The sequence below is a fragment of the Folsomia candida genome, unplaced genomic scaffold (assembly GCF_002217175.1).
Source record: "Folsomia candida strain VU population unplaced genomic scaffold, ASM221717v1 Fcan01_Sc007, whole genome shotgun sequence".
In the NCBI taxonomy this organism is placed as follows: Eukaryota; Metazoa; Arthropoda; class Collembola; order Entomobryomorpha; family Isotomidae; genus Folsomia; species Folsomia candida.
In genome coordinates, this window is record NW_019091199.1 from 1,414,319 (window position 1) to 1,440,622 (window position 26,304).

The 26,304-nt window shown below is 36.2% G+C and overlaps 5 protein-coding genes and 1 long non-coding RNA gene across 11 annotated transcripts in view; 4 read left to right on the forward strand and 2 right to left on the reverse strand.

Moving 5' to 3' along the window:
* Positions 1 to 84: 84 nt before the first annotated feature.
* Positions 85 to 12,989, reverse strand: LOC110852511 (fatty-acid amide hydrolase 2-B). 2 transcript variants are annotated; one of them, XM_022100600.2, is made up of 14 exons: positions 12,588 to 12,989; positions 5,611 to 5,792; positions 4,240 to 4,474; positions 4,017 to 4,168; positions 3,898 to 3,943; positions 3,663 to 3,817; positions 3,317 to 3,583; positions 2,483 to 2,543; positions 2,361 to 2,407; positions 2,195 to 2,261; positions 2,085 to 2,117; positions 1,410 to 1,474; positions 1,197 to 1,325; positions 85 to 1,079 (listed from the first exon to the last, which is right to left on the reverse strand). In XM_022100600.2, exons 1-14 carry the CDS (start codon positions 12,700 to 12,702, stop codon positions 936 to 938), a joined length of 1,698 nt encoding a protein of 565 aa, XP_021956292.1. In that variant the 5' UTR covers positions 12,703 to 12,989; the 3' UTR covers positions 85 to 935. The 2 variants fall into 2 exon arrangements, with proteins under 2 accessions (XP_021956292.1, XP_021956293.1); XM_022100601.2 differs by lacking the exon at positions 12,588 to 12,989 and adding an exon at positions 8,630 to 9,849.
* Positions 11,847 to 13,431, forward strand: LOC118436290. The gene is made up of 2 exons (XR_004835333.1): positions 11,847 to 12,504; positions 12,583 to 13,431. It is a non-coding gene; the product is annotated as an uncharacterized LOC118436290 (long non-coding RNA).
* Positions 13,432 to 17,140: 3,709 nt separating this feature from the next.
* Positions 17,141 to 18,240, forward strand: LOC118436219. The gene is made up of 3 exons (XM_035853794.1): positions 17,141 to 17,346; positions 17,515 to 17,687; positions 17,771 to 18,240. The coding sequence occupies exons 1-3, from the start codon at positions 17,267 to 17,269 to the stop codon at positions 17,866 to 17,868; spliced, it is 351 nt and encodes a 116-aa protein (XP_035709687.1). The 5' UTR covers positions 17,141 to 17,266; the 3' UTR covers positions 17,869 to 18,240.
* Positions 18,027 to 20,022, reverse strand: LOC110852020 (26S proteasome non-ATPase regulatory subunit 14). Of its 2 annotated transcripts, none has more exons than XM_022099979.2 (8): positions 19,862 to 20,022; positions 19,676 to 19,734; positions 19,375 to 19,580; positions 19,176 to 19,284; positions 18,998 to 19,105; positions 18,598 to 18,911; positions 18,382 to 18,471; positions 18,027 to 18,301 (listed from the first exon to the last, which is right to left on the reverse strand). In XM_022099979.2, exons 2-8 carry the CDS (start codon positions 19,710 to 19,712, stop codon positions 18,230 to 18,232), a joined length of 936 nt encoding a protein of 311 aa, XP_021955671.1. In that variant the 5' UTR covers positions 19,713 to 19,734; positions 19,862 to 20,022; the 3' UTR covers positions 18,027 to 18,229. The 2 variants fall into 2 exon arrangements, with proteins under 2 accessions (XP_021955671.1, XP_021955668.1); XM_022099976.2 differs by having other exon boundaries at positions 19,670 to 19,734.
* A 41-nt stretch (positions 20,023 to 20,063) lies between these two features.
* LOC110852021 (COX assembly mitochondrial protein homolog) lies at positions 20,064 to 21,028 on the forward strand. The gene is made up of 2 exons (XM_022099980.2): positions 20,064 to 20,483; positions 20,543 to 21,028. The coding sequence occupies exons 1-2, from the start codon at positions 20,402 to 20,404 to the stop codon at positions 20,842 to 20,844; spliced, it is 384 nt and encodes a 127-aa protein (XP_021955672.1). The 5' UTR covers positions 20,064 to 20,401; the 3' UTR covers positions 20,845 to 21,028.
* A 459-nt stretch (positions 21,029 to 21,487) lies between these two features.
* Positions 21,488 to 26,304, forward strand: part of LOC110852062 (pseudouridine-metabolizing bifunctional protein C1861.05) — a 54,944-nt gene continuing 50,127 nt past the window's right edge. Inside the window, exons 1-8 of one of the 4 annotated variants that reach the window (XM_035853672.1) lie at positions 21,493 to 21,779; positions 21,997 to 22,072; positions 22,860 to 22,891; positions 22,974 to 23,420; positions 23,529 to 23,681; positions 23,832 to 23,907; positions 24,112 to 24,254; positions 24,570 to 24,845. In XM_035853672.1, the coding sequence (XP_035709565.1) occupies positions 22,974 to 23,420; positions 23,529 to 23,681; positions 23,832 to 23,907; positions 24,112 to 24,254; positions 24,570 to 24,845 (1,095 nt within the window). In that variant the 5' untranslated portion in view covers positions 21,493 to 21,779; positions 21,997 to 22,072; positions 22,860 to 22,891. Of the gene's footprint in view, positions 21,780 to 21,996; positions 22,073 to 22,828; positions 22,892 to 22,973; positions 23,421 to 23,528; positions 23,682 to 23,831; positions 23,908 to 24,111; positions 24,255 to 24,569; positions 24,846 to 26,304 lie in introns of all 4 variants that reach the window. The other 3 variants (XR_004835276.1, XM_035853670.1, XM_022100034.2) reach the window with 3 other exon arrangements.

Here is a 26,304-nt window from a genome sequence, read left to right on the forward strand (position 1 = left end):
GACTCAATGAATATGCTAATCAATTCAGAGTTTTGTCAGGAACACATTTTATTGATTCGATGCTGATTGATAATAATGTGGATATTGACTGCATAGGTATGTACTTTATTTACTGTTCGCGTGGAAAAACCATTTTATTTCTCCGATATATACATCTTATTTATCACTGGATAAGAGAAATACGGATTACAGTTAAAGTACTTTATGCAAGTAAGATTTCTAATCTCGCATTCTCTTACAAGTCACATATTACGAAAGATGACGAGATTACGAGTTCTGTAACTCGTAATCTCGTCAAGTTAGTAAATAATTGACAGCAATTTACCAACTAATCCTAAGTAAATCTGTAACAACAATAATAACTACTAAATGATGGATTTATTGCTAGTATTAACAGCATCGCTCATGTCTAAATTTATAAGCGTGATTTTGTTAACAAGTGTCGAATGATTTGCAAATTGACGTAAAATTTGAATTCCTGACAGATTTCAAATTAATCAGTGCATCAAAATCACGGTTTGCTTTGACTTAGTACGCACACACAAAATTATATTACCCTAATTTTTACATTGCAGTAGTTCATAAGACCAAAAGGCTCAACAAACAATAATTTGTTGGACCTTTTAGATTATGAGCAGTAACAGGAACAACAATAATATTTATCACTATATAAAAATTGTGGCGTGAGGCGATATCACAAAAATACCCCCCGTTTAATACGACAACTCCATAAATTACCCCACGCAATTGCAACTTTCTCCCACTTCTTCCCCTGTAGCATATCGGACGTGTTGCTACGATCATTCATTTGGCAGACGACGTCTATTTACAATTTATGAAATCTTAATATTTTAAGGATAATGTAAAAGGTTACAAGTTTTACGCTTACAGGTGAACTAAACTAATGTAAAACTATACAACTAATGCTGTCTGTCTCAGCTTGGTGGCACCCATCCTCCGAAGGCTGCTTCCAACTCCTCGGCTACTTTAATTGTGAGATGATCAGAGTTAATCCCACCCACCACTTGAACACCGATGGGCAGACCCTTCGACCCTAACCCCATGGGCACCTGGGTCACCTGTAATTCAATACAATTGAATAAAATGTCAAATTATACAACCTCTATTTTCGTCAACAGCGACCAGCTCGCCCATATCATGAGTTGTTCGTTAAATGTCAAACGTATTAGAATTACCGGAACTCCTAGGACGTTGAAAATTCCGCAGTAGGAGAAATCTGCGGGGGCCAACCATGGCTCGTGGTGCCTGGGAGCTGCAGTCGGATGTGAAGGATAAATGAAAATGGCATCGTCACTCATCAATTCCTGTTAAGAGAAGGACCATTCAAATATGAGTCAACTTTGATGCATGTCAAGATGTTAAAGAGAGTAGTTATTTTGCAGAATTACCTGGAACTCTTTAACAAATGAGTTTCCCATCTCAATCATATTTTGATGTCTTGGTAGCTTGGTGCCTACAAAGGTAAAAATTGTTAAATTTCTTTATGAATCGTTTAATACTAATGTCGTGTAAGACTGTAAGAGTACCCGTTTACAAAAAGTTCAACTGACGCAGTACTAGATACGAACAACTGAAAACTTTTTACGGATTTTTAAAACCGATCGAGTCGTGTAACAAGTGACAGATATTTCATGTTTGTGAATGCCTAAATATCCTACTCACTTGGGAAATATGAATAAAAATAACAGGATTTCTTGATAGCTCAACTTTTAGCGTCAATATGATGAATTGTTTGTTATTTGGTGAACCAGTTTCTCATTCCAAGTCTCTCAAATACTATTTTACTTTCCATGTAATAGCCACAATATATCTGACAGTTAAGGATTGCTACTTCTTTGTTTTGATCTTGTTAAAATTTTGTGTAATAAATTGATGTTGTTAATGTGATGGTTAATGAATGATATGTAACAAATAACCTGTGCTGCATACATGATTATGCGACCAGCGGAATAATGAAGACATTAAGTTGCATGAAATTTGCAGTTTTCAAAGCTATTTGCTTTATCATTTCAGTTGAACTTTAAGGAAACTCGTACTTTACAAATGAAGAAATTTGCACGTACCAACATAGGCAACTTTTTCTACAAGCCCCAAAACTGCAAGAGCAATCAAGTTGAAATTATCATTGTGGTTTTTTGATAACTAATTTATACACAAATATTTTAAAACGAACCTATGGCAGGAAATGTGTGGGGTGAAGCGTTGAAGAAGAACTTAATGAGTTCCAAGAATGGATTTACCTGTAAAAAAATAAAGTAATATATTTCAAAGTTATTCAACATCAATGAAGACAGTTCAAGTCCGTTGTTAATGAGCCGCAAAATTGAGTTGACCATTACCTTGCCCTGTTTTAAGGCTAATTCTTCGCAAAATGGCACTGCCCCAGCTCCACATTGAAAAATAAATATTATTTACTCCGGATTTAAACAAAATATTTATTTAAATAAGTTAATGTATTTACCTCCACACAAAGTTTGAGCCCAAATCTCCAAACTGTGATAAAGTTTGATGATATTCACTTTCTGTAAACGAAGCAAATTAAAATTAGATAATCATCCATTTAAAAGTGAGCTCATAAATTGAATCTATATAAGTTATGCAAATCTGCACTTTAGACTGATGTTGTACGCACAACACGTGCTAAATCATCGTTCAACTTTTTTCGTTTACGTTAACAAGTGATCTTAAAGTAAAAAATGTCATAATAAGATGATGAACGTAATCTTTCATTGAAATATCTTTACCAGTCCATGTAATGCAATGAAGATTGACTTACGAAGAGTCAGTTAACGCTATATTTTTCTGCATGGAATGTTGCATTTAGTTTTTTTATGTGAATGTAGCGTAAATTTTTACTTGAATGCATTTTCAGTCTACTAATGTACATACATATGTGCAGTCTACATGTACATTTTAAAGGAGTGCGTTACAAATTGTGTGCATTGTAGCGTGCTGCCTATAATTTAAAGCCGTGTTGACTATATTGAACGTCTCGCAAAGTAATTTGAATTTCAATGTTATCCAACATACGTATACATAAGTGGCGGCGAATCATAATTTCATTTCACAATTCTGTGATGTAATTAATTATTGCTTTAAGTGTGAAGTAACGATTATTTGTTTTAGTATAGAAATAACAATGAGACGATTTAACACTTCTTTACTGAAACATTTCAAGGACATGCCGCTATAATGCACTGATGGCAGTGCATTTTTTACCATATACGTTACTTGAGAGTCTAGCACTTGGCTGGAAAGCTTAATATAATAATGATAAGCTGGTATTTAGTCTCACCTGTGGCTTAACTCCGTATTTATATTCCAAATGCTGGACACACCTTCGAACACAGTCTTGCATCTCATCGTTGACAGGAGAGGCTAAAGGGCTGCCACCATCATGGACCATGTATAGCACACGCATTTGCTTCATTTCCGGCACTTTGTTGATCTTTTTAATGTTATCTCCCAGCATAACGTCCAGGAGGAGTCGCATGTCTCGAGCGTGACGAACCATGGGTCCCGTGGTTAACAGCTCTGCCAATCTTCCAAAAGTTTCGGGAACCTGAATAGCATTTTACTTTATATGTGAAACCGTTCTAGTTGTATTTTCCCTAGATCAGCGATGATAAGAGTTCCATTACCTGGCCCCAATTAGAAATTAAGCCAGTCGAAGGCTTGTGTCCAAACAGGCCACAAAAAAATGATGGCATTCTAATTGATCCGGCGATGTCTGACCCCACACCAAATGCACTCCCAGCACAGGCTTGAAGTGCTCCTTCGCCACCTGAAGATCCGCCTGGAAGAATTCACAAAGCTTAGATGCAACCCAGCGTTTAGATAAGTTAAGCATGGTTTACACGAAGAAATGTCACGCACCAGTAATATGTCGCGTGTCGTAGGGATTTTTTGACCTTCCGTACACCTGTTAATGGAGTAAAAGTTGAAGGAAATCGTTATTCCGTACACTTATAAACTTACTAATAATGTACACTTACTGTGTTAACAGATTCCCACCACATGCAGAGCTCAGACACATTCGTGACTCCCAACGGAATGGCTCCAACACGCTTAAGTGACTTTACAACGTCGGCGTCTTGTGGGGCCGTGATCTCTTTCCGAAGGTGGAGTCCAGCAGTGTGCTTCAATCCTGAACAAAATCATGAACAAAATTGTCACATACACACCTCGCACCTCTGAATTTTAGCTTGTGAGAGCTACCTGCAACACAGAAGGAGTCCTTGATGGTGAAGGGAACGCCCAACAAGGGAAATTTGTCCTGAAGTTCGGTTTCGTCATATTCTCCCGACTGGATCAGTTTGTCCACTTTTCTCGCCTCCTCTATGGCCAGATCGAAACGCTCGTCCACGAGCGCCGTAATTTGATTATTGACTTCCTCAATTCGTCCGATAAATGCTCGCACAACTTCTTCTGAAGTTATTTCACGCCTTCGAATCTAGTTATACGAATAGAAAAGCATGTCGCATGAACAATGAATACTGTGTATAATTAAAGTTATCGGATGCAGGCTTCTTCCTGCTTGTTGACTTTAGTTATAAGGATGTGACCGTGATGCAAGGTAAAGGTCGGTAAGGATAAACGAGCTCATAGTAATTTGCATGAGCACAAAGTCATGGGATGTGCACCGTAATAAGAATGCGAGTAAATTTTTGAACCACGCAAACATTTTGGCATTTTTAACTTTTTCCCTTCCAATGGAAGCCTCTGATTTTCAAAATGCAAAAAATCTAGCGAGATGGACTTGATTTCTACTTGGAGCACTTGTTATACTTATTTACTCGCAATACTACATACATAAATAGACAGATGCATCTCATGCCACCATTTGTTATTCATTCATCGCGTTATGCTTATGGTGTGTTTCTCAGTTTTTGGAAAACGGGTCATATTGGTTAAGAATTAGTGCTCAGCACATTCACAGAACCGAACTACAGCATAAACTCTTGTACACTTTCTCCGTGCGGAGTAAAGACAGCCAGACAGCATTTTTAAGGCTAATTGTCGACTTGTACTTACACTAAACAGCGAATAAAATCCCAAGGGTACCAAACGTATTGCATTTGATAAAACTGTATAAAATCCTCGTTTCATCTTTGTTAGTAAATCGAGACATATAAGTAAAACCAAACATTTTTGAGAAAAAAGAGTCGAGTTGCAATGAATCTCAACTTTGCGAGTGGCCTTCATGGTTCGCAACTTTGTTTTTTGTTCTAATTTGACGCTATCCTATATTAATAATAATTAAGATTTAGGCTCTAAAAGCAAAGAAAACAATTTGTTACATGTACATGCGCATTTATACAGAGCATAGTGATACTCTTTTACACGTGTATCTCGATACGACTGTTCGACTAAATTCAGTTGGAATACAAATTCAACACGTTGAAAGTGCTAACTAAATCTGAGGTAAGTAAGATGATAATGTGTTTTGATAATAAGTGTTGGAAAATCCACACAAAATTTACTCGTTTCGTTTCTTTATAACTCACTAGCGTGAAGCTAAACTCATAATGTTAATATGCACATAAATAAATACGCATGTCGTAGATTGTTGTGAGCAATTTAAATTACCTGGTCCGCTATTTCAGTCACGCTTTGTCTGAGGAATTTCCTATTTCCAATTGGTGGCAGCGGGTTTTTTTCTGCTGGGAATTTAAATAAGACAGCCAGGATTACGGAGCCTATAATGTCGTATATCCAAAAGAGCAGTCTGAAAATACTCGCCACCAGCATCCCAAGCGCGGCGTTGACCACTGCAATTACATAAAGAGGAAATGTCAACATTGGCATTATCACATGTATGACAATAACATGTTATAAAATAGTTGAAGATTGTGTGTCTTCTTGAGACAAGGTCGAGGACTCTCGTGTGTGTATTTAATTAGCAACGACGACGACGACAGCGGTCATGGATTGGTTCACTCGATTTCAATTCTTACATTTGCATTCGTAATACGGAAACAACTTTAGCTGGGTGTACCTATTTATGCTGCGATAAATGGTCTGTTTGCGATGACTTGCAACCTATAGACCAAAATTTTAGAGCTATTTAAGTCCAGCTCATTTTAGTTCTCCATCAAAGTATTTATATAATTGGGTGATGATATACCACAGTTGGATTTTATTTTAGACTACTCTTCACAATTTTGCATGTCATTTGAGAATATTAAAGTTATGTCAGTAAATATATAAGAAGGTCAATAAAAGAGATGAAAAAGTAAAATTGGGACAATATTTAGGACAATGTTTATTTAGCCTACTGTTCACGTATTTCATATTCACATTTACGGTACGTGATAAACCCAAGTCCAACTTATTTAATTACACGAATTACTTGCTTGTTCAACGAATACCAGAAATGATAAAGTTATACATATTTTTCAAATCTTCTCACACTCTCAATATTTAGTCTACAATTGATTTTCTTTAAAAAAAATCTCTGTCACGCATCAACCAGAGCTTTGTATTTAACATGCACTAATTTATGTCGATTTTCTCATCAATTATTATATTACTTGACATGGTTAAAGTTTATGAATATTTAATAATTATTTTAAATTAGTAAAAAATATTGTATGCCATAATTCAAGAGAATTGGGTCAAGAGCACATCATCTGTTATTACTCATGGAAGTACAAATATTCAATTTTGTGGTTTAAAATATTAATTAAATTTTACGAGTTAATTCTTCTGTTTCGCCCTGCAACGGGGAAATAAAAGTGCACCTAGTTCCTATCAGGTTGTAGCATTGCTTAGTCTCCCAATTTCTTACAGCAAAGCATAAATCACATTTTAGACCATGCCAAGAATATCCGTACACATGATGCAATTTTAAGTCCTATTTTAAATAGGCTATAAAAGTGAAAGGAGCATGGGACATGCACAAAACGCTCATCAGCGGTTTTGCATGATGTCTGAATTCGAAAATTGTGTTAGTTAATCATTACACAAGTCCTAGCTCAATTGAATAACCTGGATTGCATAATTTTTATGGTGTGGCTCTCTTGACTATTTGTGTAAGACGCTTGAGACTGTATTTAGAATTGAAATTGGTATTCTGGGCAGATACGAATGTTGCAAGTACGATGCGAATGATGTTGATGTGTGTGCGTCGTATACCAATCACTCATTCATTAGTTAGCTTGACAATAAATAGAATCAGGCATGACGAAACCCAACATACGGTTAATAAAACAAGGAAATCATTTGATGGGGATTGTTGCACACGCACCGCATATCAATTAATTGGGTTGATCAGAAAATAGCCACATGCAGAGGACATACACATTTAGTAACGTGTATGTATATACATACATATAACTAGTTTTTTCTGTTTTGAAGTTTTTAAAAACTTCCAAAATTATAAGAAGTGCTATTTAAGAGGGATGAAAAAGGGAGCCGTTCAACTTGACTTATCTCGAAAATGAATATTAAAATGTTTGATAAATTGTAGTTTAATGAAGTACAAACGACGATGATATTAAGATGTAGCATCAGATGAGTGATGACCCACTTACTGCTTAATGGGTCAAGCAAACTATGAAACTGTGAGATCGTCGTTCGTGAGCTGATTACAAGCTGTTCAGCCATTATGATGCTAAACATCCTCGTATTGGACATTTGGAGAAGTCTTAAGTTTAGCCAACCCACACGTTTCTAATTAGTACAAAACATTACAAGCTGTTTGAGGTAAATGTGACCTTGGGTCTGACAAACCAATTTCAACAGCTACAAATTTGAAACACATTTTTTTCCACTTATGGAAATTTTAAGTAAATAGAGGACTTCAATTTGATTTTAATATCAAATTATGCAATAATTTTTCCGTGTATATACTAAAATTAAACTAAAAGTCGGATTTTACAGTTTACGCATTTAAATAATATTTGCATACAATTTTTGCAGTAAATATATCTAGTTGGATACATACTAGTATGCGAAGCAAATATCTATAAATTGTTCAATGTAACATTCAACCGCATAAAAAGTATTAAACTATAAAAGTTTATGATAAAAACAAAGACGTACATACAACACAACATAACAATAACAAAATCTGTTTCTGGTGTATAAGTTTGCCAACTCAAATTTTGCAGTAAGTGGCAAAAATGTATGTACATGCATGCACACCTACATATGTACGCATGTACTAGTAATTAGTGTATGGAATTGATGAAATCTCTCCACATCTCAAAAACCAGTCCGGTTCTCAGAAGATTTGGGAAGTACAGAATAAATGAAAGAAATTGCTGGAGGTGAACAGAACCTTCATTATTTTTGTGATGCTATCACTTATGCAACGGAAGTCCAAAAAAATCTGCTACTTTTTCCTTCTGTGTTACTAAACTGGGATTTTTGTGTTGGACAAATTAAAAATTATTATTAAAGGTTTTCACGCCAGTCAGATAATTATATCTACAACCAATATATCCATAGGATAATGCTCTGAAACTGATGTATACCAATCACTCGTGTAATTTATCAGTAGCAGTGCTTATAGTAGTTATTATAGTATAATTTTGCATTAAGGATGTTCTTAAAGTAAAAACTATAGGGTTGAAATTACCAATGAAGGTTAACATAACATTACCTGATAACCATGTCAAGCAGTACCACTGGAGAACAACTCTCCCAATGTTGGTAATGGACCAGGATGTAGACTCTTCCATGTCTTTGTTCTCTTTATGCGATGAATTTGCAAAGTACCCCTGTTTTCAGTTATCCAGTCCTTCACAAAACCCACAACTCATGCAGGTTTATACGTATGCACATGTATTTACTCTGCCCACGCTTGGCACTTAATTATTAAAGTCAAGAAATTCAATATCAAAATTGAACCAGTTTAATTTTTTTGTATCCAGAAGAAATTCGTAGTAACGTGATTTGAAGTTGTACTCGGGGTATGCAAGCCCTTGAAGAAGTACCACGACGATTATATAAATAGCACAGAGACCTTGAGGCTAAAAGTGCTCTCTACGTCCTTGAATGTCAGAAGATGTCGAAAGGGTTCTGGATGTTTTTCATCCCACATCAAAGCACAAGCTCACTTCACCGTGTTCCAGACTACAATGATGGCTAAAATCTGTTGTGTGCAGATTTATGCACTTCCAGAGCAAGCGTTAGTAGAACCATCATCATCACGAATGGTCCAGTCAAATGTATGTAGGTTTATGTAACGTGGTAAGATACATAGAGTCCAGAACGAAGAGCAGGGAAGTTCTGAGAACAATGGAACAAATATTTAAGCGAACAAGTCCACTGGTCAACTACCGGTTACGTGAGGTGCAGCTCCTTAATTATGATTACGAACTGTGATTTGACACACACAGGACGCGTAAATATTTATCTCACAAGGAAAACATTGCTTTACGTCATCCACACAATTATTTTCAAACTTTAAACTGTAAATAACCTTCTGAAAACATACTTATGAATTGCATAACACGTAACTGCTTAAAATTAGTTGAGCCTGTATCACTAAAATGTGCTACTCACCAAGTAAGAAGCTAAAATATCTTTTATAAGGAAATCATAAATTTGTAATAAATTTAATGGAATTATAGGAGGGATTCTAGTCAATTTTACAGTTGGCTATCTGAATACGTGTACAGTCTCAACCTCCGTTAGTTTTAGGTTTAAAAGTTGAACGAATTACACCAAAAATCCATTGATACCTAATCAATCGGAAATAAGTCAACCCTTTTAATGGCACTCAGGTAGAATTACAGGAACAGATGCTTTCCTTGAGGTTTTGTGCGAACTCTGCCAACAGACAACTACCTGAATAAAGTTCAACAAAGTCTGATTTAAAATTAGTGATCACCATCCGCAGTCCTGCTGCAAACCCTCTCGCTGCATCAAAATCTCCTTTGTCTGATGATCTCCTCACGTACATAACGTTATAACGTTACAGCCATCATACCAGCTCCTTTGTGCATATGTACGTACATATAAGACGTCCATGTATAAGACGTCATGCGACCAACGAAACATGCAACAATTGGCTTCAGCAGAAGTGAGCAAGATGTGGTTTGCTTTATTTCTGCTTATTATTTTGGATTAGGGAAAACCTATCCACCTTCTGCACAACCTCTGAAGACAGTAGAGAAGGGCGGAGAATAGTAAAATAACAGAACAACGAACCAAAAAAAGAATTTGCAGTACTTTGAGACAGATTGAAGACAAGGAATTCAAGATTGCACTTTGCCGATTATGTTATTTTTTGCTGGTCATTTATTTATACGCAACGCTGCTTGCATTTGTGTGGCTTCCATTTTTTTTAAGTGTAATATGCATTCCAGAGTCGTTAAGCTTTTTAAGAACCAGAATAATGAAATACAACACAATTAATTATCAAAGGCCAATTTATCAAAATGTGTTTGGTTATTCTTTTCTATTCTGTCACATCCTCAAATTCATATCTCAACCAAATTGTACAATACTCTTCATTTACACATAATATGCTGCATAGTTGCTTAAGATGAACCAGGAAACAAATATTTTGCATGATGGACACGAGTATGCCATTTCTGAGGTCAATATTCTCTTAAAGTCAAGTAAAATACTTAGGAAGTAGAGGATGCGATATCATTACTGAGCTAATCTTTAGTTCCAGCATTATTCTATTCATAATTTGTATTTACTATTTATAGCTTTTCTATTTGCATGTGATGATAAGAGTTCATGTGAACCATGTTTTCGCATTTAATTGATAAAAAACGGTTGACGGTACAATTCTGTAACTTGGAATTTACAAGCCAAAATTTTATTAATGTCAAACGATCACTTTTTATAATTGTCATCACTATAATTTTTGTCAACTTTATGGATATTTTGTAAGTCCAACTACGTTGTTCTCTTACACATCTCCTATATAGTATCCAGCTGACTATAACTTTTTTCTGCATGGCTCATCCAAATTAAAATCTCATCAATACGCATCCATAGTAGAATGCACTTTGAACAGTACATTAAACCCTCATCAAACACAATAACCTGAAGCTACAACTTTTGTCAACTTTGCACATTTGCCGTTGTCAATTGTGTAATCTCCACGTAAATTTCAAGTGTTTGTTCAAATTCATACCTTGCCTTGAACTTCACCTTTGATCGGAAAAACTCAACTCTGCGAACCATACAGATTTATTATTACGTGCAATAATGCCCCTGAGTTAAACTTGTTTTATGATCTAATTTAATTTTCCAAGCGATTTAGCATGCGAGATAATTTTTAGCTCCCGGAAAATAATTGAACAAAATAATGTAGATTAAATTAAATATATGCTATTGGCGTATTCGTAAAAAATCTATACTTACGAGCTAGGCAATAATTGGCACGAAGCACTACTGCCAATTTTATTTCGCTTATAACATTTTTAGTGGTTCCCAGAGGTTGTTAAATTGACCTCTACAAAACTTTACATGCTTACAAAATGCAGTTTTAAACATTACTTAGAAATAAATACCCATAACACAAGTGAGATTCCCATCAGTGAACAAAAAAGTGTAAATTGCTAAATGGCAATCATATTCCTCCTGCGATTAGTAATTTGCTGGTAGTGGGTGACACATTAATGAAAACTTCATGAAATAACCTGAACACGTCATCAAGCTCAAGATTAGCATGAATTGCAATAAAAAATTTTAGGAAAAAAGTTAAGAAAACTCAATTTGATAAAATCCACTTATGACGTTTTACATAAAAAAAAATTTGAAAAAAATCAACGTATTTAGATTCGAATTAGCATTGAACGATAAAAAATTGTCGTTGTTTGTTAAAAATATTTAGCGAATGTTTTTAATTTTTAAACTTTAATTTGTGGGGCATTTTGACAATTGATCGACAACTTTATAGTGGATTGAGGATGCATATAAGAACTAGTTATTACGATTACGTATACACATACATATATGCAAAAAAAACTAAAAAGTAATAAAAACCTTGACATGATCAACACGTTGTTTTGGGCACACACAAATTATAATACGAGATGTACGTGTGATGACAAATCAAGCTGAGATCTGTCCACTCGACGAACATGTATGTGTACTCAAATTGCTGTAATATTTTTACAATACGACTTCCAGAAAAAAGTTTGCTTGATGATAAATCATAATAATTAAATCGTTCAAGATTGTCAATAAAGTCTAGAATAGGAATAACGTCTGGAATATGATCCAATACTCAACATGACATCTACAGAGTTTGTAAAAGCACAAAATATCTGTACATCAATGAGCTCACTCAAGTATGTATTGGCACACACATTAAAATCGATAATAATCTGCGTCACATTTATTCCGTGAGAAATTGTAGATCAGCATAATTTCGTACCTTTGCATATTATTCACTGCAGAAATAACGGCAGAGAGTCAATGCACGAAATCTAAATCTGGTTGAACTCCTACTGATTCCAAATGACGTCCAATATTTCTTGGAACCGGTTCTTTGAAGCCGTGTTACAGGTAACGTTTATAGATATTTATTTGTACGGAAACAAAGTCCGTCGTGTTTCTAAATCTGAATCATTTTCAAATATTTAGCTCACCTGGAGTTCTTGGCTTGTGTTTCTCAGGTTCTAAAGTGGAGCTTGGGAAATCCACTTCTAATCCAGTGGTCACGGTCACAGCAGACATGACCATTTTTGCAACAACTAGCAACATGTCCTTCTCTCAAGTATTCCGAAAACTTTTTTCCTCCCAAAATTATAACCCCAATAGAATTATTATGGGGAAAATTGCACTTGGATCGGATGGATCGGATTTCCCGTCCTCCAAGAAAATTATTTTAGGCCACAGATAAGTCCACTTCAGTCACTCAGCACAGGTAAATGTCTACTGGCTGCTTCCTTTCTTTGGTAACACGTTGCAAACGGATGGAGGAAAGACAGACAGTAAAGGAGAAGGGACTACGATTTGATAACTTCTGGCCTTATCGCTACACATGCTAGCCAAATGTCTTACTTTATGAGAAGTACAAGGTAAGGCACTATGCAGACAATAATAACGACATGCCACGGCAGACACAGTGGTCACATGCAGTTAATCCAAGCCGGCTATAAATCCAACAGGGTCTAATCTGCTAATATATGCACACAATGCTGAATCCTATTGTTGATCTGATCTTCTTTCCTAAGTAGTAGACAAAGTTTAATCAGATGAATGTCCTTTCGAGTATAACAATGCGTACATGTAATGTCTATTTCTATCATAATGCGTATTATACCTGTTCCCCATCTAGGCTGACCCTCTTTCTCGTCCAGATGAGTCCAAAGGCCAAAATATAACCTACATTTTTTGCACATCAAGTTCGATTTGAGCCAAACTCGCCCCCTAAAGATACTGACCATTTATAATCATTATAGCAAAATATAATACCTCGCGAGATGATCGTAAATTGCCTTTATGATACAGTAGCAACGTTTATTTAGCATAGTTTTGATATAGCACCACCACATTTACGACCATATACATACCGACCATATACAGAAGACACACAAATGTATAGTCTTACGTGAATCAGTTATTCATCAATAGTTGAAACGGATGACATTGGAAATTGAGATCGCCCCACGACCAACAAGTTATGCATGCTATACACACAAAGGATCCATCCAAGGGGCTGTAGGTGCACTGCGCTGATTGAGATGCACCCAACAACGCATGAAAATAAATTAGCAGATGGAGGAATACGCATGATTTCTTGCTTTATGTGCATGTGTATTGTGTACGTATGTATGGGCACAATAATTCATTAGTAACGTGTTCCTGCAAGGATGTAAGGTAAGATCAAGAGGAACGCGTTCGAACGCAAAGCGCATATTACATTACAGCAAGATTACCATTGTACCTTTCACGAGTGACCACCAAGAATCCACCACCAACTTGTTCTCAACTCGTTATATGAATGTTTTGGAAGTTAAAAGGCCAAGGTTGGCAAGCAAAAGTGATTTGGTGTGGGACCCTTTGATGCAGATCCTTTAACCTCTTAATGGTTATCAGAGTGGTTAGACAAAAAAGTATATGCACTTTTGCATTCATTCACGTGGACTGTTCTGCCATTAATTCAGCTCAACCCAGGATGAGGATTCAGTTCTACTTCTACATATTTTGATCTCATAAAAGATTCAAAACTCGTCAGTTCGTCGTGTCGTAAGACAATGCGACGAGGAGATGATCTATGACTTATTTTAACGTCTAAAGCGATCCTAAATGTGTATGCATAAATTACATTTTTTAAATTGATTTTTCACTTTAAGAAATATACATGTTTATTTTGGTGTTTATGTATGTGTGTCAATTTGAAACTGTCAAATCAAAATCATGATCATTGATTGATTAGTGTATGCATATGCAATGCAATTACTATTTTACTTCGATATGCAAGAATATAAACGGCGGCTTATTGATTTTAATTATGAAAATCATACAATGTAATACAAATATATGCATGATAATATAAGACAAATGAAGACTAATATATTATAAGTACTTAATTGTATACCACACTAATAATGATAACCCTGACTTTTGCATCAATAATTTCGACTCTGACTTTATATCTATGCAGCTATAATCTGTATAATTATAGTTTCTAGAAAATAACACAGTTCAACAAAGATATTATTTTATTTGGTTGGACTTTGCACTTGCGTTGCATTTTGCCCAGCATTTGAGATCATTATATTTTGACCACTATTGAGGTGATTGAGTCCAATCAACTTCATCCTTGTCCTTCCCGACCTGATCTCGTTCTAGGCAAATGAATGCAACACTAATTTATCGAGGACTTTAAGAGCTTAATCATTTTAAAAATGCATAAAATTGCACCTACTCCGCAACATTAAAATTAATTTTATCGTTGATGTAATAATTAAGTCACCTCACTTGACATATTAAGCAGTTTAACCTCATATTACTGAAGATCAAGGCAATAAAAGTAACACCAGCTACTATACATCACAATTCAATTTTTACCCAAGGTGTTGAACTGGAAATAATTTTTATAATCTTATGTACTCTTCGTGCTTACAAAGAACCAGAACGAAATTCTCAGTAATCTAGTTAATAATGGTGTTATTGCATATTTACAATTATCATGGGCCAAAGTATAAAATTAAAAGTTTATAAATATTTAATAGTGGGCAGCAATAGGGAAGGCTAGATAAAACCATAAGCGAAAATTGGTCATGTTTGCATTCAATGGGTCACGCAATCGATGATGATCGAAACCATGTGTGCAAAGGCTTCTAGAAACTGAACCACTGGATATAATGTAAAACAACAGCTCGCCTGAATAAATAGCTGGCTATGCTGCATAATAGCAAGTAAATCTACCGTATGTAAAAAGCCTTGATGTTATGCAAACTTGTACAAAAGGCGATTAGAGATGGTTTGCACAAATTCATAATTTAATTATGCGATGGTTTTTGGTTGGAGAGATTTCTAACTTTTTTTATGTGAAAGCCCATGTCTCGAACTATAGGTAAATATATTTGGCTTCCGGTGTTGTGCACTCTGGGGCATGAGGCAAGGTCAAATTTGCAGAGGTGTCCTTTTTTAGTTTTCCAAACCAGTGTTCTTATAAAATGGCGCCGAACAAAAGATTTTTTCTGAGGCCCTAGTGCAGAAATCGTCTTTGCGACTATTATCAATGGACTCAGCATGCCTTTCACTATATAAAAGTTTTATAAGATAAAAGTGGTTTTATAATAAAACCACTTTTATCTCATGCTTATCTTTTAAGCCCGTATTGTAGTTTAACTTCATACTTGTCCTATGGAATGCTCTCACGAACGCAACTCCTCGACTTTTAAGGCCCCCACATTTTAGGGCTTTGACACTAAAAATCCCAAACGTTGTTTATATCCAAGGTACATATAGTATATTGCACTGTAAGTACTTTTGATAAAATTTTGATAAGTGGTTACACCCTAGGAAATGAGTTTCCATCAAACCCTATAAAATTTTTACAAAAGTTCTCCTCGAAATTGAAGCGGAACTTAAACATTTTTTTAACTAATCAAAACGCAGTAATTTTATTATTTTGTCACTTGTACCTAGTAGGTAAAATAGTTCTGCAGCAGGGGACACAAAAAACTTATTAAAATTTGTTTTCAACAAAATTTGACTATTAATTTTCTAAATAAGTTCAAGAGTTTTTTAGGATTCCATGTCAGCTGATTAGCTCGGGTCCTTCTCCAAAACTGTTTACTCAAAATCATCACTGCTTAATTTAATATTACTTAGGACACTTAGAGCTTTGCCCTCAATCTTCATTTCACCCAGTCGGTCCGTTTTTAAGGTCAGGAGGTCAATTTCCCGGTGCACGGTCCGACTTATCACTTTTCATGGAAAAGTATCAGCGATGCTGGAGGGCCCACATTATTTTATTCATTACGGATTCTTTTATTATTAGATACAATCATTATCTAGGGTTATAATAATAATAATTTTTCACCTCTGACCTCTTTGGTTATCATGCCACATGAATAATTAAGTTTGGAAAGTGGGTTTTTGACACCTTCCAACTCTGGGGGCTCTGGAGGGGACATTTGTGAAGCTATCGCCTTAAAAATTTAGAGATATCTTTTTGAGAGTATTATCTTGCTTGTCTATCAAAATCAACTCAAAATTCGAATTTGCACCAGAGATATTCAAGCGCAAAGTCGTGAAAACCATGTCTAATCGCCTTTTGTAGATTGAGCATTACTTGTTCAAACTTTCACCGTTGTATCACCTCTTTGTGACGGTGAAAGCTATGTTTCGTATTTCACTCTGATTATATTTACCATACACATGGAAATATGTATGTATTGGACTGTTGGTATCGAGAAGAGAACAATTTTGACCACATAAACCCATCTTTTGAAACAATACATTTTGCACATGTCGCTGAAAAACTCTCTTCCTCTCAACAAAGTAAATGAGAAATCAATAGTTTGTTATTTAGCAAAAGTAAGACCGAGGAACGACTGTTATTTACTCTCCTCGCTTGGCTTCAGTGTATGTAATGTTATTTTACGAAATGCATAATTGATGGGGGTTGGAGCCGATGAGTTAAAGGTAGTTGGCAAACGTAATTCAGAACTGTCGCTCCGAATTTGTCGCCGATATTCATGCTCAGAAAGAACAACCCAATCCAATATTTGTGTCATTTACTTCTTCCCAGAATTGAACTACTTTTAGTAAATAGAGAAATATTGGTTCATTTATTTCTTGACCATCTATGAATGAGGAGTTTCTTTGTTGTACATACATAGTCAGAACAAAATCCTTATTCGCGTTCATTGGACCTAGAAATACAAAGTAATTTATTTTCCGTCCTCGGACCCTAACCTGTCATCCAGCCCCTAAAAACGTTTCTAGTTACTTTTTTCCTTGACGAAAATAAAAGCCACAAAGTTTCACCTACTCGCAATTCACTCCGAATAATTTTGCCTTTGATTTATTCTTTTGTACAATCGGTGTTTTTAGAAAAGGACACTATCGAAAAATGGGCATGTTACTTTCAAACTTGAAACAGCAAGGCAATCCACTTCAGGGATTTGGTCACAGCAATAATCGAGTAGGGATGGATCCGAACGATAATTCTGGTAAATTCTTTTCTAAAATTGCTGTCCACCTGTTTGATTTCAGCTCAGGAAAAGGTAATTCACCACTCGTAGAATAAATATTTATTTACCCATAATGTGAAATTTGGTTTAGTTTGTCTTACAATAAATTGATCTAGATGCAAATTCCAATGAAGTGTCAAAGTTCCCAGGAACAAAAACCAACTTTTTCATGTCACAAGGACAGAAAAAGCAGGCATGGGATAATGGTTTGTAATTTCAAACGAAGCGACCAATGTCGACACTTACATCTTTTCCATATAATATTTAGTATATATACATTTAAAGTCTGAGAAATGCAACATACAGGGTACATTCATAAACATATGTAATACGGTACAGCATAGTTAATGTATATATATGTGTATGAGTCCATTTTTATTCAATTTTTGATTTATTTCCCATTAAATAATTTTTATCAGCTTCCAAATCTGAACTCGGTTACAAATTGTTCATTTACATACTTTTATACAAAATTTTAGAAATTTCCACCCTAAATGTTGAAATTATTGGTACAAAACGTGGTATTTTAAGTTATGTTATTTTTTAAACTTATGTAATACGTTCCCTAATAAAAACTACTTAAATGCAATAGACTGTACCATAGCTCCAAGGTTTTGGATAATATTCGCACTCATTAATTGATCCACCTGCATTTAAAAACAATCGAAAAATTTGTTCAGCTAATGAAAATCAAACAAACTCGACAGTATTAAACAAAATTAAATACCTTCTCCTCCAAGTGACGCTTTGGGTCTTGTTTTCCTACATTCTTAATCGCAAGTTGTTCTGGAGTCATTTTCTCTTCATCCTCAAGAGCCTGCACCACAATTAAGGATTAATTTTAGTAAAACGTATCTTAAAAGTGTGTCACTGATCCTAGTTTTCTTAATTCTAAACAATTATTAAAATTCCAGCATCATTCATCATGGAATTTTTGGTTTACCTTATTATACGATTTCGCCAATTCCAACATGTTTTGCATGGTTTTCTCGTTCAAGCTACAATGCTCATTATAATCTTCGAGGCGAAGTCCATCCTCCCAAGATTTCTTGTTGAGATTTAACAACATCTTTTGTTCCAGCTCATTTTTCCTATAATTGATACTGATTGAGTAGTAATGACGATTCAAGCCGTGAATTAATGCCTGGATCGATGGTTTCTGCAAGTGACCCAAATTGGATGTAGTTTGACGAGGTTCCTGTCCCAAGACCATCATGTTTGGATTGATCAGTCTAAAAGCATCAATCACAACTTTCCCTAAAAACGAAGCAACATTATTTTAATTAAATATTGAACAACTTGTTAGAATTCAGTGAATTAAATTTTATCCTTGCTATTAATACCTTTCACAGACTGAATGGGATCCACTACAACGGCAACAGCCCGTTCACTCAGTGCTTCAAAACTCTGTTGAGTATTTATATCCACGCCAGATAACCAGCATCCAAACCCTTTACCATATTAAAAACAGCTTTAGGCAATGAATCTTGCTTTTTAATTAGTTAAAATTCAAGTACACACCTGGATGAGAATGGTACCACCCAACAACCATTTCAGGTCTTCCAGTTTGTCTCAACATATCTAACATCCTTGCTTGAAAAACTGGATCAACAGCTTCGACACTGACACCCTAAAGTCCAGACAATTCAAAATCAGAAAAATGCTAAAATATTTCAAACTACATAAAGTAAACAACAAAGTACTCAATCGTTACACCTACCGTCCCAGACTGAGGCATTGCAAAGACATCAATGACACGTACTGTATAGTCGTCAACGAACTCTCCCAACATGAGACCCATGACCTCCATCGGCACACCGGCTCGACCGTGTTTCAACATTTTAAGGAGGGCGAGCGATGAGATGTAAACCTGCTCAGCAGTGTCCACAATCGGCCCATCGGCTGGAGGGCCCCCTTGACCAAGGCCTACAATTACAAAGGTACCCGTATTATTAAATCTTGCTCAAGGAATAAACAATAAATAATTTGTAAAAAAATAAAAAATGAATGACCACCTCTACCTGGCATGGCTGCCCCCAATCTCAATAATCGATCCATCTTGTTTATTATTCGCAAACTTCTGTAAACCAAAGTTTTTATATTAGTAATGAATAATGAAAGACCTACAATTATAGTACAATTTACATTTATCACTCAAGCAAAAAAATCTTATTTGGTTTAATCTTACGACACGGAGTTCGACTTACCAATGTTCTGTGGGGTTCTCCTGTTAATGTCGTTCTTAATTTATGTGTGTTATGTTAAAAACTTTGAAATTTATTGCAATTTTTAAAATGTGAAATGCTTTCTCCGGCTGAATGAAATGACACTCTGTTCACTGTTTTGCACTGGCTGTGACTTGCACCTTTTTTGAGTTTTCCGTACCGCGAACAAAAATCTCATCTCTCCGCCTCTCATTCTCCACACAGGAGAAAACAGAAACGTGCAAAATTTGTATATCTTAATATTCTTAATTATTTTTGCAATAATTTCTGTGAAAATAAAAGTGGTGGCTCCCACGTTGTACATGGGACTTTCAAATTTATTCAAGTTATTGAGCTATATTATTTAAGCTATTAAAATCAACTAGAGAAAGTTAGTGGATATCAAAATGAGAAAGTTTGTAGTTTCATTCAAAAGTTAAAGACCAAGGATTGTTAATTGTCAGCATTTTGTATAAGCTATTCTTTAGTACCAGCTGCAAGAGTGGATTTGCGACAATTTTAGCTACTAATAGTCATAATCGAATGGAGAAAGCAAATGTAACAGATGACAAAGCTATACCGGCTAGACCCATTCCGTCCTGGAAGAAAGGGCCGCATGGAGTGGGTATGGAATTACATGAATAATTAATGAGTGTGAGAAATTCATTTTCTTTCGTAATGCAGGCGATCCTGATGATCGATCTCTTCGAAGAGTGGAAAAAGAAGTGACGATTCCCATGAAGATGAGAGAAAAAGGAAAATTAAAATGCTCTGAACAAGTTGCGGCTTTTAATGAATGTTGTAAACGCAGCAGTGTGGCAATGGTCGTGAATTGCCGTGGTCAAAATTTTGAACTCAAATCCTGTCTAACAAAATGGTATCAAGATGAAGACTTTAAAAAGGAATGCACGGAAGAATATTTAGCAGAAAGATCAGAGTATAGAAGAACAGGTATCAAGAAAAATCAGAAAATGTATGAGGCATAGGCATAAAATATGCAAGCAAATTTTAGTTGAACCACCGACTTTCAATGTTGTCAGGTTGAAGTTACATAGTCGTGAGATAGGTATTACGTCCTAGTGATAATATCTTCCTGTATGAATTATTATACTGTTTATACAATATACAGATATGCGAGAAAATAAAATGTCCCAAATATCACTGCAAAAAGCTTTGTAGAAAGTATGTTGCAAAGCATAATATTTGTTATTTGTGTATCGCCAAATTAGTATATATCTTTATATCACCTTAATATCACAAGTATGGATGAAATACGAGTTACTCGCCTAATTAATTATACAAATACTTGGATTAAAATAATCGCTGAGTAAATTTTCCCATTGATATAAGTTAGTGAATCTTTTTGGCGTTCTGAAATGTTTGACGTATTCAGTCAGCCTTTGTTGGTCCTTCAAAAGGACCAACCATCAGTGATGAGTGTCATAAAATGAGCTGTAATTCAACTAAAGAATGCAACCAACTGAATGAATGAAGTCATATGCATGATGATAGAAACTGGTAAACCATGTAGAAGTGCATATAAATAACTTCATCCATTCCTTCTTGCATTTGCATGTCATGTCAACCCATACGTACATATGTTCGTCTGTCTGTACATACATATGCTCCCAGATTACGGACTTCAACGAATCATGTATGTAAATAAATTCGAAGCTTACAGCTGGGTAAAGTTTCAGCTCATGACATATTCAAATATTAAAAATATGTCGCATTATTATCTCCACGAAAATTGTAAGCTTTTTAAGTGTCCTGAATACTGAATACATGTTTTTTACAACGCCGTCTCGTGCTGTCAGACAGGTAGCTAAAGTGTAGAAAGTGGAGAAAGTTCTTCAGAGTGTCGCTCATGGTGTCGGAACAAATATATAAATGCGATTTCTCCCTTGTCAGATTTTCCCAGGTATTCATCCTTTGATTAATTATACTAGATATTCTATAATTAAACTATTTATAGAAATGTGCATCTCGTATCTGTTTTTCTCATCACTCATTGACACGATCGGATTAATATTATTTACACAAGATTACATGCACAACAAAATGTCAAACAAATTTATTCTACGAGGAATGGAAACGTTATACAACGTTAGATATCTAATATCTTATTTATATGGTAGAAAGTTACAAGTGAAAGTCATCAGTGCTACATCAGGTCTCAAAATGTCGACTGGGTTGGTGTGTCATGGTGTGGTGGTAAGTGAGATCAGAGAAGTGGTTTTGTTGGCATGTGCATGTTGTCCTTTGACGTGTTGTCACATCCGCGGAATCAGCATCCGCCGTCGAGCTGGAGGTAAAAGTTGGTGGGACGTGTGAGGAGGAAAGAAAGTGAGGAGGAGAAAGTCAGCCTCGATTCTCCACTCCACCGCATTTCCCAAAGTTGATGATGAGACTGACACCACTTTACTTTCTCCCGAATGCAATGACGTTTTCCGAGATGAGACGCGACATTCGACTCACACGTCCCTCGTCCTTTGAAGTCTCAAGTTGATAATGTTACATCATCAGATCCTCTCCCATCACGCCTTGTTAGGCTCCAGCGTGAACAGGCAACCCAACCATGCCAAATCTGGCCAGGACACAATCACCTCGCATCTTTATCACTCTCTCGCTCCGGCGATGAATAAATTACTCTGCCAAGTAGATCACTGGATCAGAGTGTGCAGGAAACTAAAAGCAATTATGATTCTTTTATCTTCAGTTTTTATATGGATTTGGAATTCATGGAACCTTGAACATTTTAAGGATTACATTGGAAAACGTAGAGAAAATTTCCATTTTGCATCCGTTCCCTTTTCATGACAGTGAAATCATCAATTTGCGACAACGCATTTATCTATATAAATATATGTACGTATGCATATGCATAGCGGAATAGACAACGCTGCATGGTCTCACATTTTTCGATCGAGTACAGCGAACTTATTCTACAGATATTTTTATTCTCTGCAGCTTACATGCTCAAATTTTGGACTCATTTCAGAATAAGATAACCAAGCGTCAAGAGAAAGCAAGGTACATCTTCATCCATTTAAGCGTGCCAAACCAAAATACTGATTTTTTTATCGAATTCATTCTTTTTGCTTCAATTAATAAGATGCCGAGACATTATTGTCCTCGCCTAACCAGAGTGAACATGATTTCGTTCGCATCCATTCCACTTCATCCTGTCTGGGTAAGCCTGCCAAGAATTCTTCTGCCCACTACGCCTACCACCACCACATTAATAAAAAGTATGTCGAGGAACAATGCGATTGGGGGAAAATCGCGAGGGTGTAGACAGAATTCTAAATTCTCAACAAGTGCTAATGGGCTCTCCTTGGGATTATCTGACGATGGCGGAGGGAGGAATGTGGATTTTTTCGGGACAAGGAGGAATTTTTGTTCCGCATCCAACGGATTCCGCGTATCGGAGGAGGTCAGGGTGGGAGTGGAGCAGGGGAAACCTGTCGTAGCCTTGGAGTCCGCCATCATCACGCATGGAATGCCACATCCACACAACGTCGAATCTGCTCTCCACTTCCAAAACATCGTTAGAGAACTGGTGTGTCCTTTCTTTCAAATTTTACGTATTTGTTACATGAATAGCGAATGGAGGTTGGATGGATGGATGCAGCATGCGAATGTATTTAATAACTACACATTTGTTTAGGGTGCAATTCCAGCCACAGTGGGAGTAATACAAGGTCAGTTAACTGTGGGCCTGTCCGATGATGAAATCGTCAGTTTGGGATCCACCAGGGAGAAAAATGATCGGGCTGTGATAAAAATTTCTAGAAGAGATTTGCCAATCGCGTTGTCTCAAGTAAGTTCTGAAAGAATGTTCATCCGAATTGTCCTTGTGCAATAACTTTTATTTCTATAAATTGAAAAATTAAATAAAATCTAGCATAAATTAATTATCCAATTAATTTAATTCTCCAGTAATTTATTTACAATGTTCTTGTTGAAATAGAGACTGAATGGTGGGACAACAGTGTCAGGAACTATCATTGGAGCCGTTAAAGCTGGAATTCACATTTTTGCTACTGGTATGCATACAATAATTTCAACTAGAAATGTGTCAGCCTATGTATAAATATGAATGTACATATGCTTTGAATCCTTACCTTTCACCCTTCTCCACCCTCGAGCATTTTGTCCTAGCACAATTTGATTTAGAGTAAATGCAGAAATGCATGCTTTACGTGCATTCACAGCCATGTACAGCTTTTTCCTTCCTTGTTGTCGTGCAGGAGGAATTGGTGGAGTGCATCGTGGGGCCGAGACAACTTTCGATATTAGTGCAGACCTTAGAGAATTGGGAAGAAATCAGATCGCCGTCGTTTCCGCAGGCGTCAAATCTATTTTGGACATTGGGAAAACTCTAGAGTATTTGGTTCGTTATTGGTTCTGGTCATTATGAATAATAATAATGATAAATCACTCCCCTCCATTAATGACAAAGTTCTGAGGAAAAATTCCAATCTTGTTTGATATTATGTAATAACTATGCTTACATGCTAATGTGAACCCGATGAGTCACGAGTCACTTATAAGGATGTGGTTGGCTCCTGGGTGAATATGCAATCTTGATAATTAAGTTTAATCAGCAAGGAAGACTATGCTCTTTCCGAGGAAATATTTCCAAGAAATATTATCGAGTCTTTTAAGGAGAAATGCACATCTCCCAACTAAGTAATTTGTTTTTTAGGAAACGGAAGGTGTTTGCGTGGTCGTGCTGAAGAAAAAGGAGGAGAAAGGAGAAAGATATAATGAGTCGGATGTTTGTCCTGAAATGGAAATTGAGGGAGATGTGCCAAAATCCGGGCAAATTGGCAGGGTTAAATTTCCATCATTTTTCACTGCCGAAAGCCAATTTGCAGCTCCTTATTCCTTGTCCGATGAGCTCCAAGCTGCTCATCTCGTTAATTCTTCAATAAATTTCAAACTAAATTCGGGCATCTTGATTGCCATCCCAATTCCTAAAGTAAGTCATATAGTTTGTGCGAACCTATGCTTTTTCCACCTCGTTCTTATCAACGGGTAACGATAATATTAGTGGCATATGGTATTTATACGCTAAGATTTATGCGCTATTCATTCGTGCAAACGAATGGCCAAAACGTTTTTGTTATTGCCGAGTGTTGAGAAATGTTTCCGGTTGCATGTAAATTCTATGAGAATATTTTTCGGGTCTAACTGAAGGCGATGATCAATTGCAGGAAGACCAAGGTATCTGGGCTTAGCACACAATGGGAATGAAATGTGCAGAGTGTTACTATCCTACATATTTTAAATTTCAAGCTGGCAGTATCCGTACGGTCATGGTCGTTTAACCCGAAGGGAACCTGCTTTATGAGCCGACCAGTAAGATTTTGTCAACCGGAGAGCAACTCCATTTGAACCTTATCAAGATGAAGCATAAAATATACGTATATGGTATACGTACATACGTACGTATGTACATATTGCACTCATCCCTCTCTTTAGCTATCCTTGAATTTGATATACAATGCTGAATGGAAGAGAAAAAGGCATTCAGCAGAGGCTTAAAATGTGTACTTGAACCAAAAATATTTTAAGAGAAAGCTCCATTACGCAAAAGGGGCGTTGAAACGCTGTTGAAAATGCTCTTAGAAAAATAGGATGAACGTATGTAACATACGGCAATCTGGTATGCGAGACTGCTCTATATTATTACAACCGCAAGGAATTTTTATATCAAATACGTAGTGCCCTTATGTGCATACGTACGTAGGTTAGGATCCTATTAAGGAAAATGAATCCTCTCTCTTTGTATTTGTATTATTCCTACATACGTTTTTTAGAGATTCAATAACATCATACATATTTAATTCGGCCGGTTCCACCTTGCTTTCAAATGTGTAAACGAGCACAGCCATGCACATCTAACCGTTGCACTGGCTTCCTTCCAATTTAAATTGCGTATCCAAGCATCTACATTGAGCTGGAGAAAGTGTTTTAGAACCACAAGATGCGGTATCGAGTAAGTAAATTAGTCACGGCGTGGTACGACAATCTTTAGCCTTTCGTTGAGTGTCGCTTTGGGAGGTGGAGGAGACGCCTCAAGGAGAACAACTACATACAAATGCACATTTTCTCTGAGCCTTTATTCCATGACCACCATTATCATTCCCAGCACTCATTCCGCCTTCGCAGGCAGCAGTTGCATTCGCATCTCAAACTTGAATTCTAACTTGACAATATATATGCAGACTTCCCGAGCGATCTTGTACCGCAGGAGCATGTGGAAAACCACTTGGAATGATGCTACGATGCCATCATCCCCATGCTCTAGCACCATACATATATTTCCATTTTCTAACAATTGCCACTCATTTCTCCAAGAACAAAAGCCATGTATTTTGCGATCGTATTATCTAACTTGCAATCTCGCGTCCTTTTCTGGTTGATGCATTTTAAAA

Bases quoted from the DNA above. Each gene is read 5' to 3' on its own strand.
- LOC110852020 (XM_022099976.2), bottom strand. From the start codon at position 19,712: ATGGATCGATTATTGAGATTGGGGGCAGCCATGCCAGGTAGAG. The intron at 19,285-19,374 runs GTAGGTGTAACG...TCTGGACTTTAG, and splicing joins CAATGCCTCAGTCTGGGACG to GGTGTCAGTGTCGAAGCTGT. The intron at 18,912-18,997 runs GTATTAATAGCA...CTTCGTTTTTAG, and splicing joins TCCCATTCAGTCTGTGAAAG to GGAAAGTTGTGATTGATGCT.
- LOC110852021 (XM_022099980.2), top strand. From the start codon at position 20,402: ATGGAGAAAGCAAATGTAACAGATGACAAAGCTATACCGGCTAGACCC. The intron at 20,484-20,542 runs GTATGGAATTAC...TTCGTAATGCAG, and splicing joins GAAAGGGCCGCATGGAGTGG to GCGATCCTGATGATCGATCT.
- LOC110852511 (XM_022100600.2), bottom strand. From the start codon at position 12,702: ATGTTGCTAGTTGTTGCAAAAATGGTCATGTCTGCTGTGACCGTGACC. The intron at 3,584-3,662 runs GTAATGGAACTC...AATGCTATTCAG, and splicing joins TAATTTCTAATTGGGGCCAG to GTTCCCGAAACTTTTGGAAG. The intron at 1,475-2,084 runs GTACGTGCAAAT...TTACCTTTGTAG, and splicing joins AGAAAAAGTTGCCTATGTTG to GCACCAAGCTACCAAGACAT.
- LOC118436219 (XM_035853794.1), top strand. From the start codon at position 17,267: ATGAATGAGGAGTTTCTTTGTTGTACATACATAGTCAGAACAAAATCC. The intron at 17,347-17,514 runs GTAATTTATTTT...CGGTGTTTTTAG, and splicing joins ATTGGACCTAGAAATACAAA to AAAAGGACACTATCGAAAAA. The intron at 17,688-17,770 runs GTAATTCACCAC...AAATTGATCTAG, and splicing joins TGATTTCAGCTCAGGAAAAG to ATGCAAATTCCAATGAAGTG.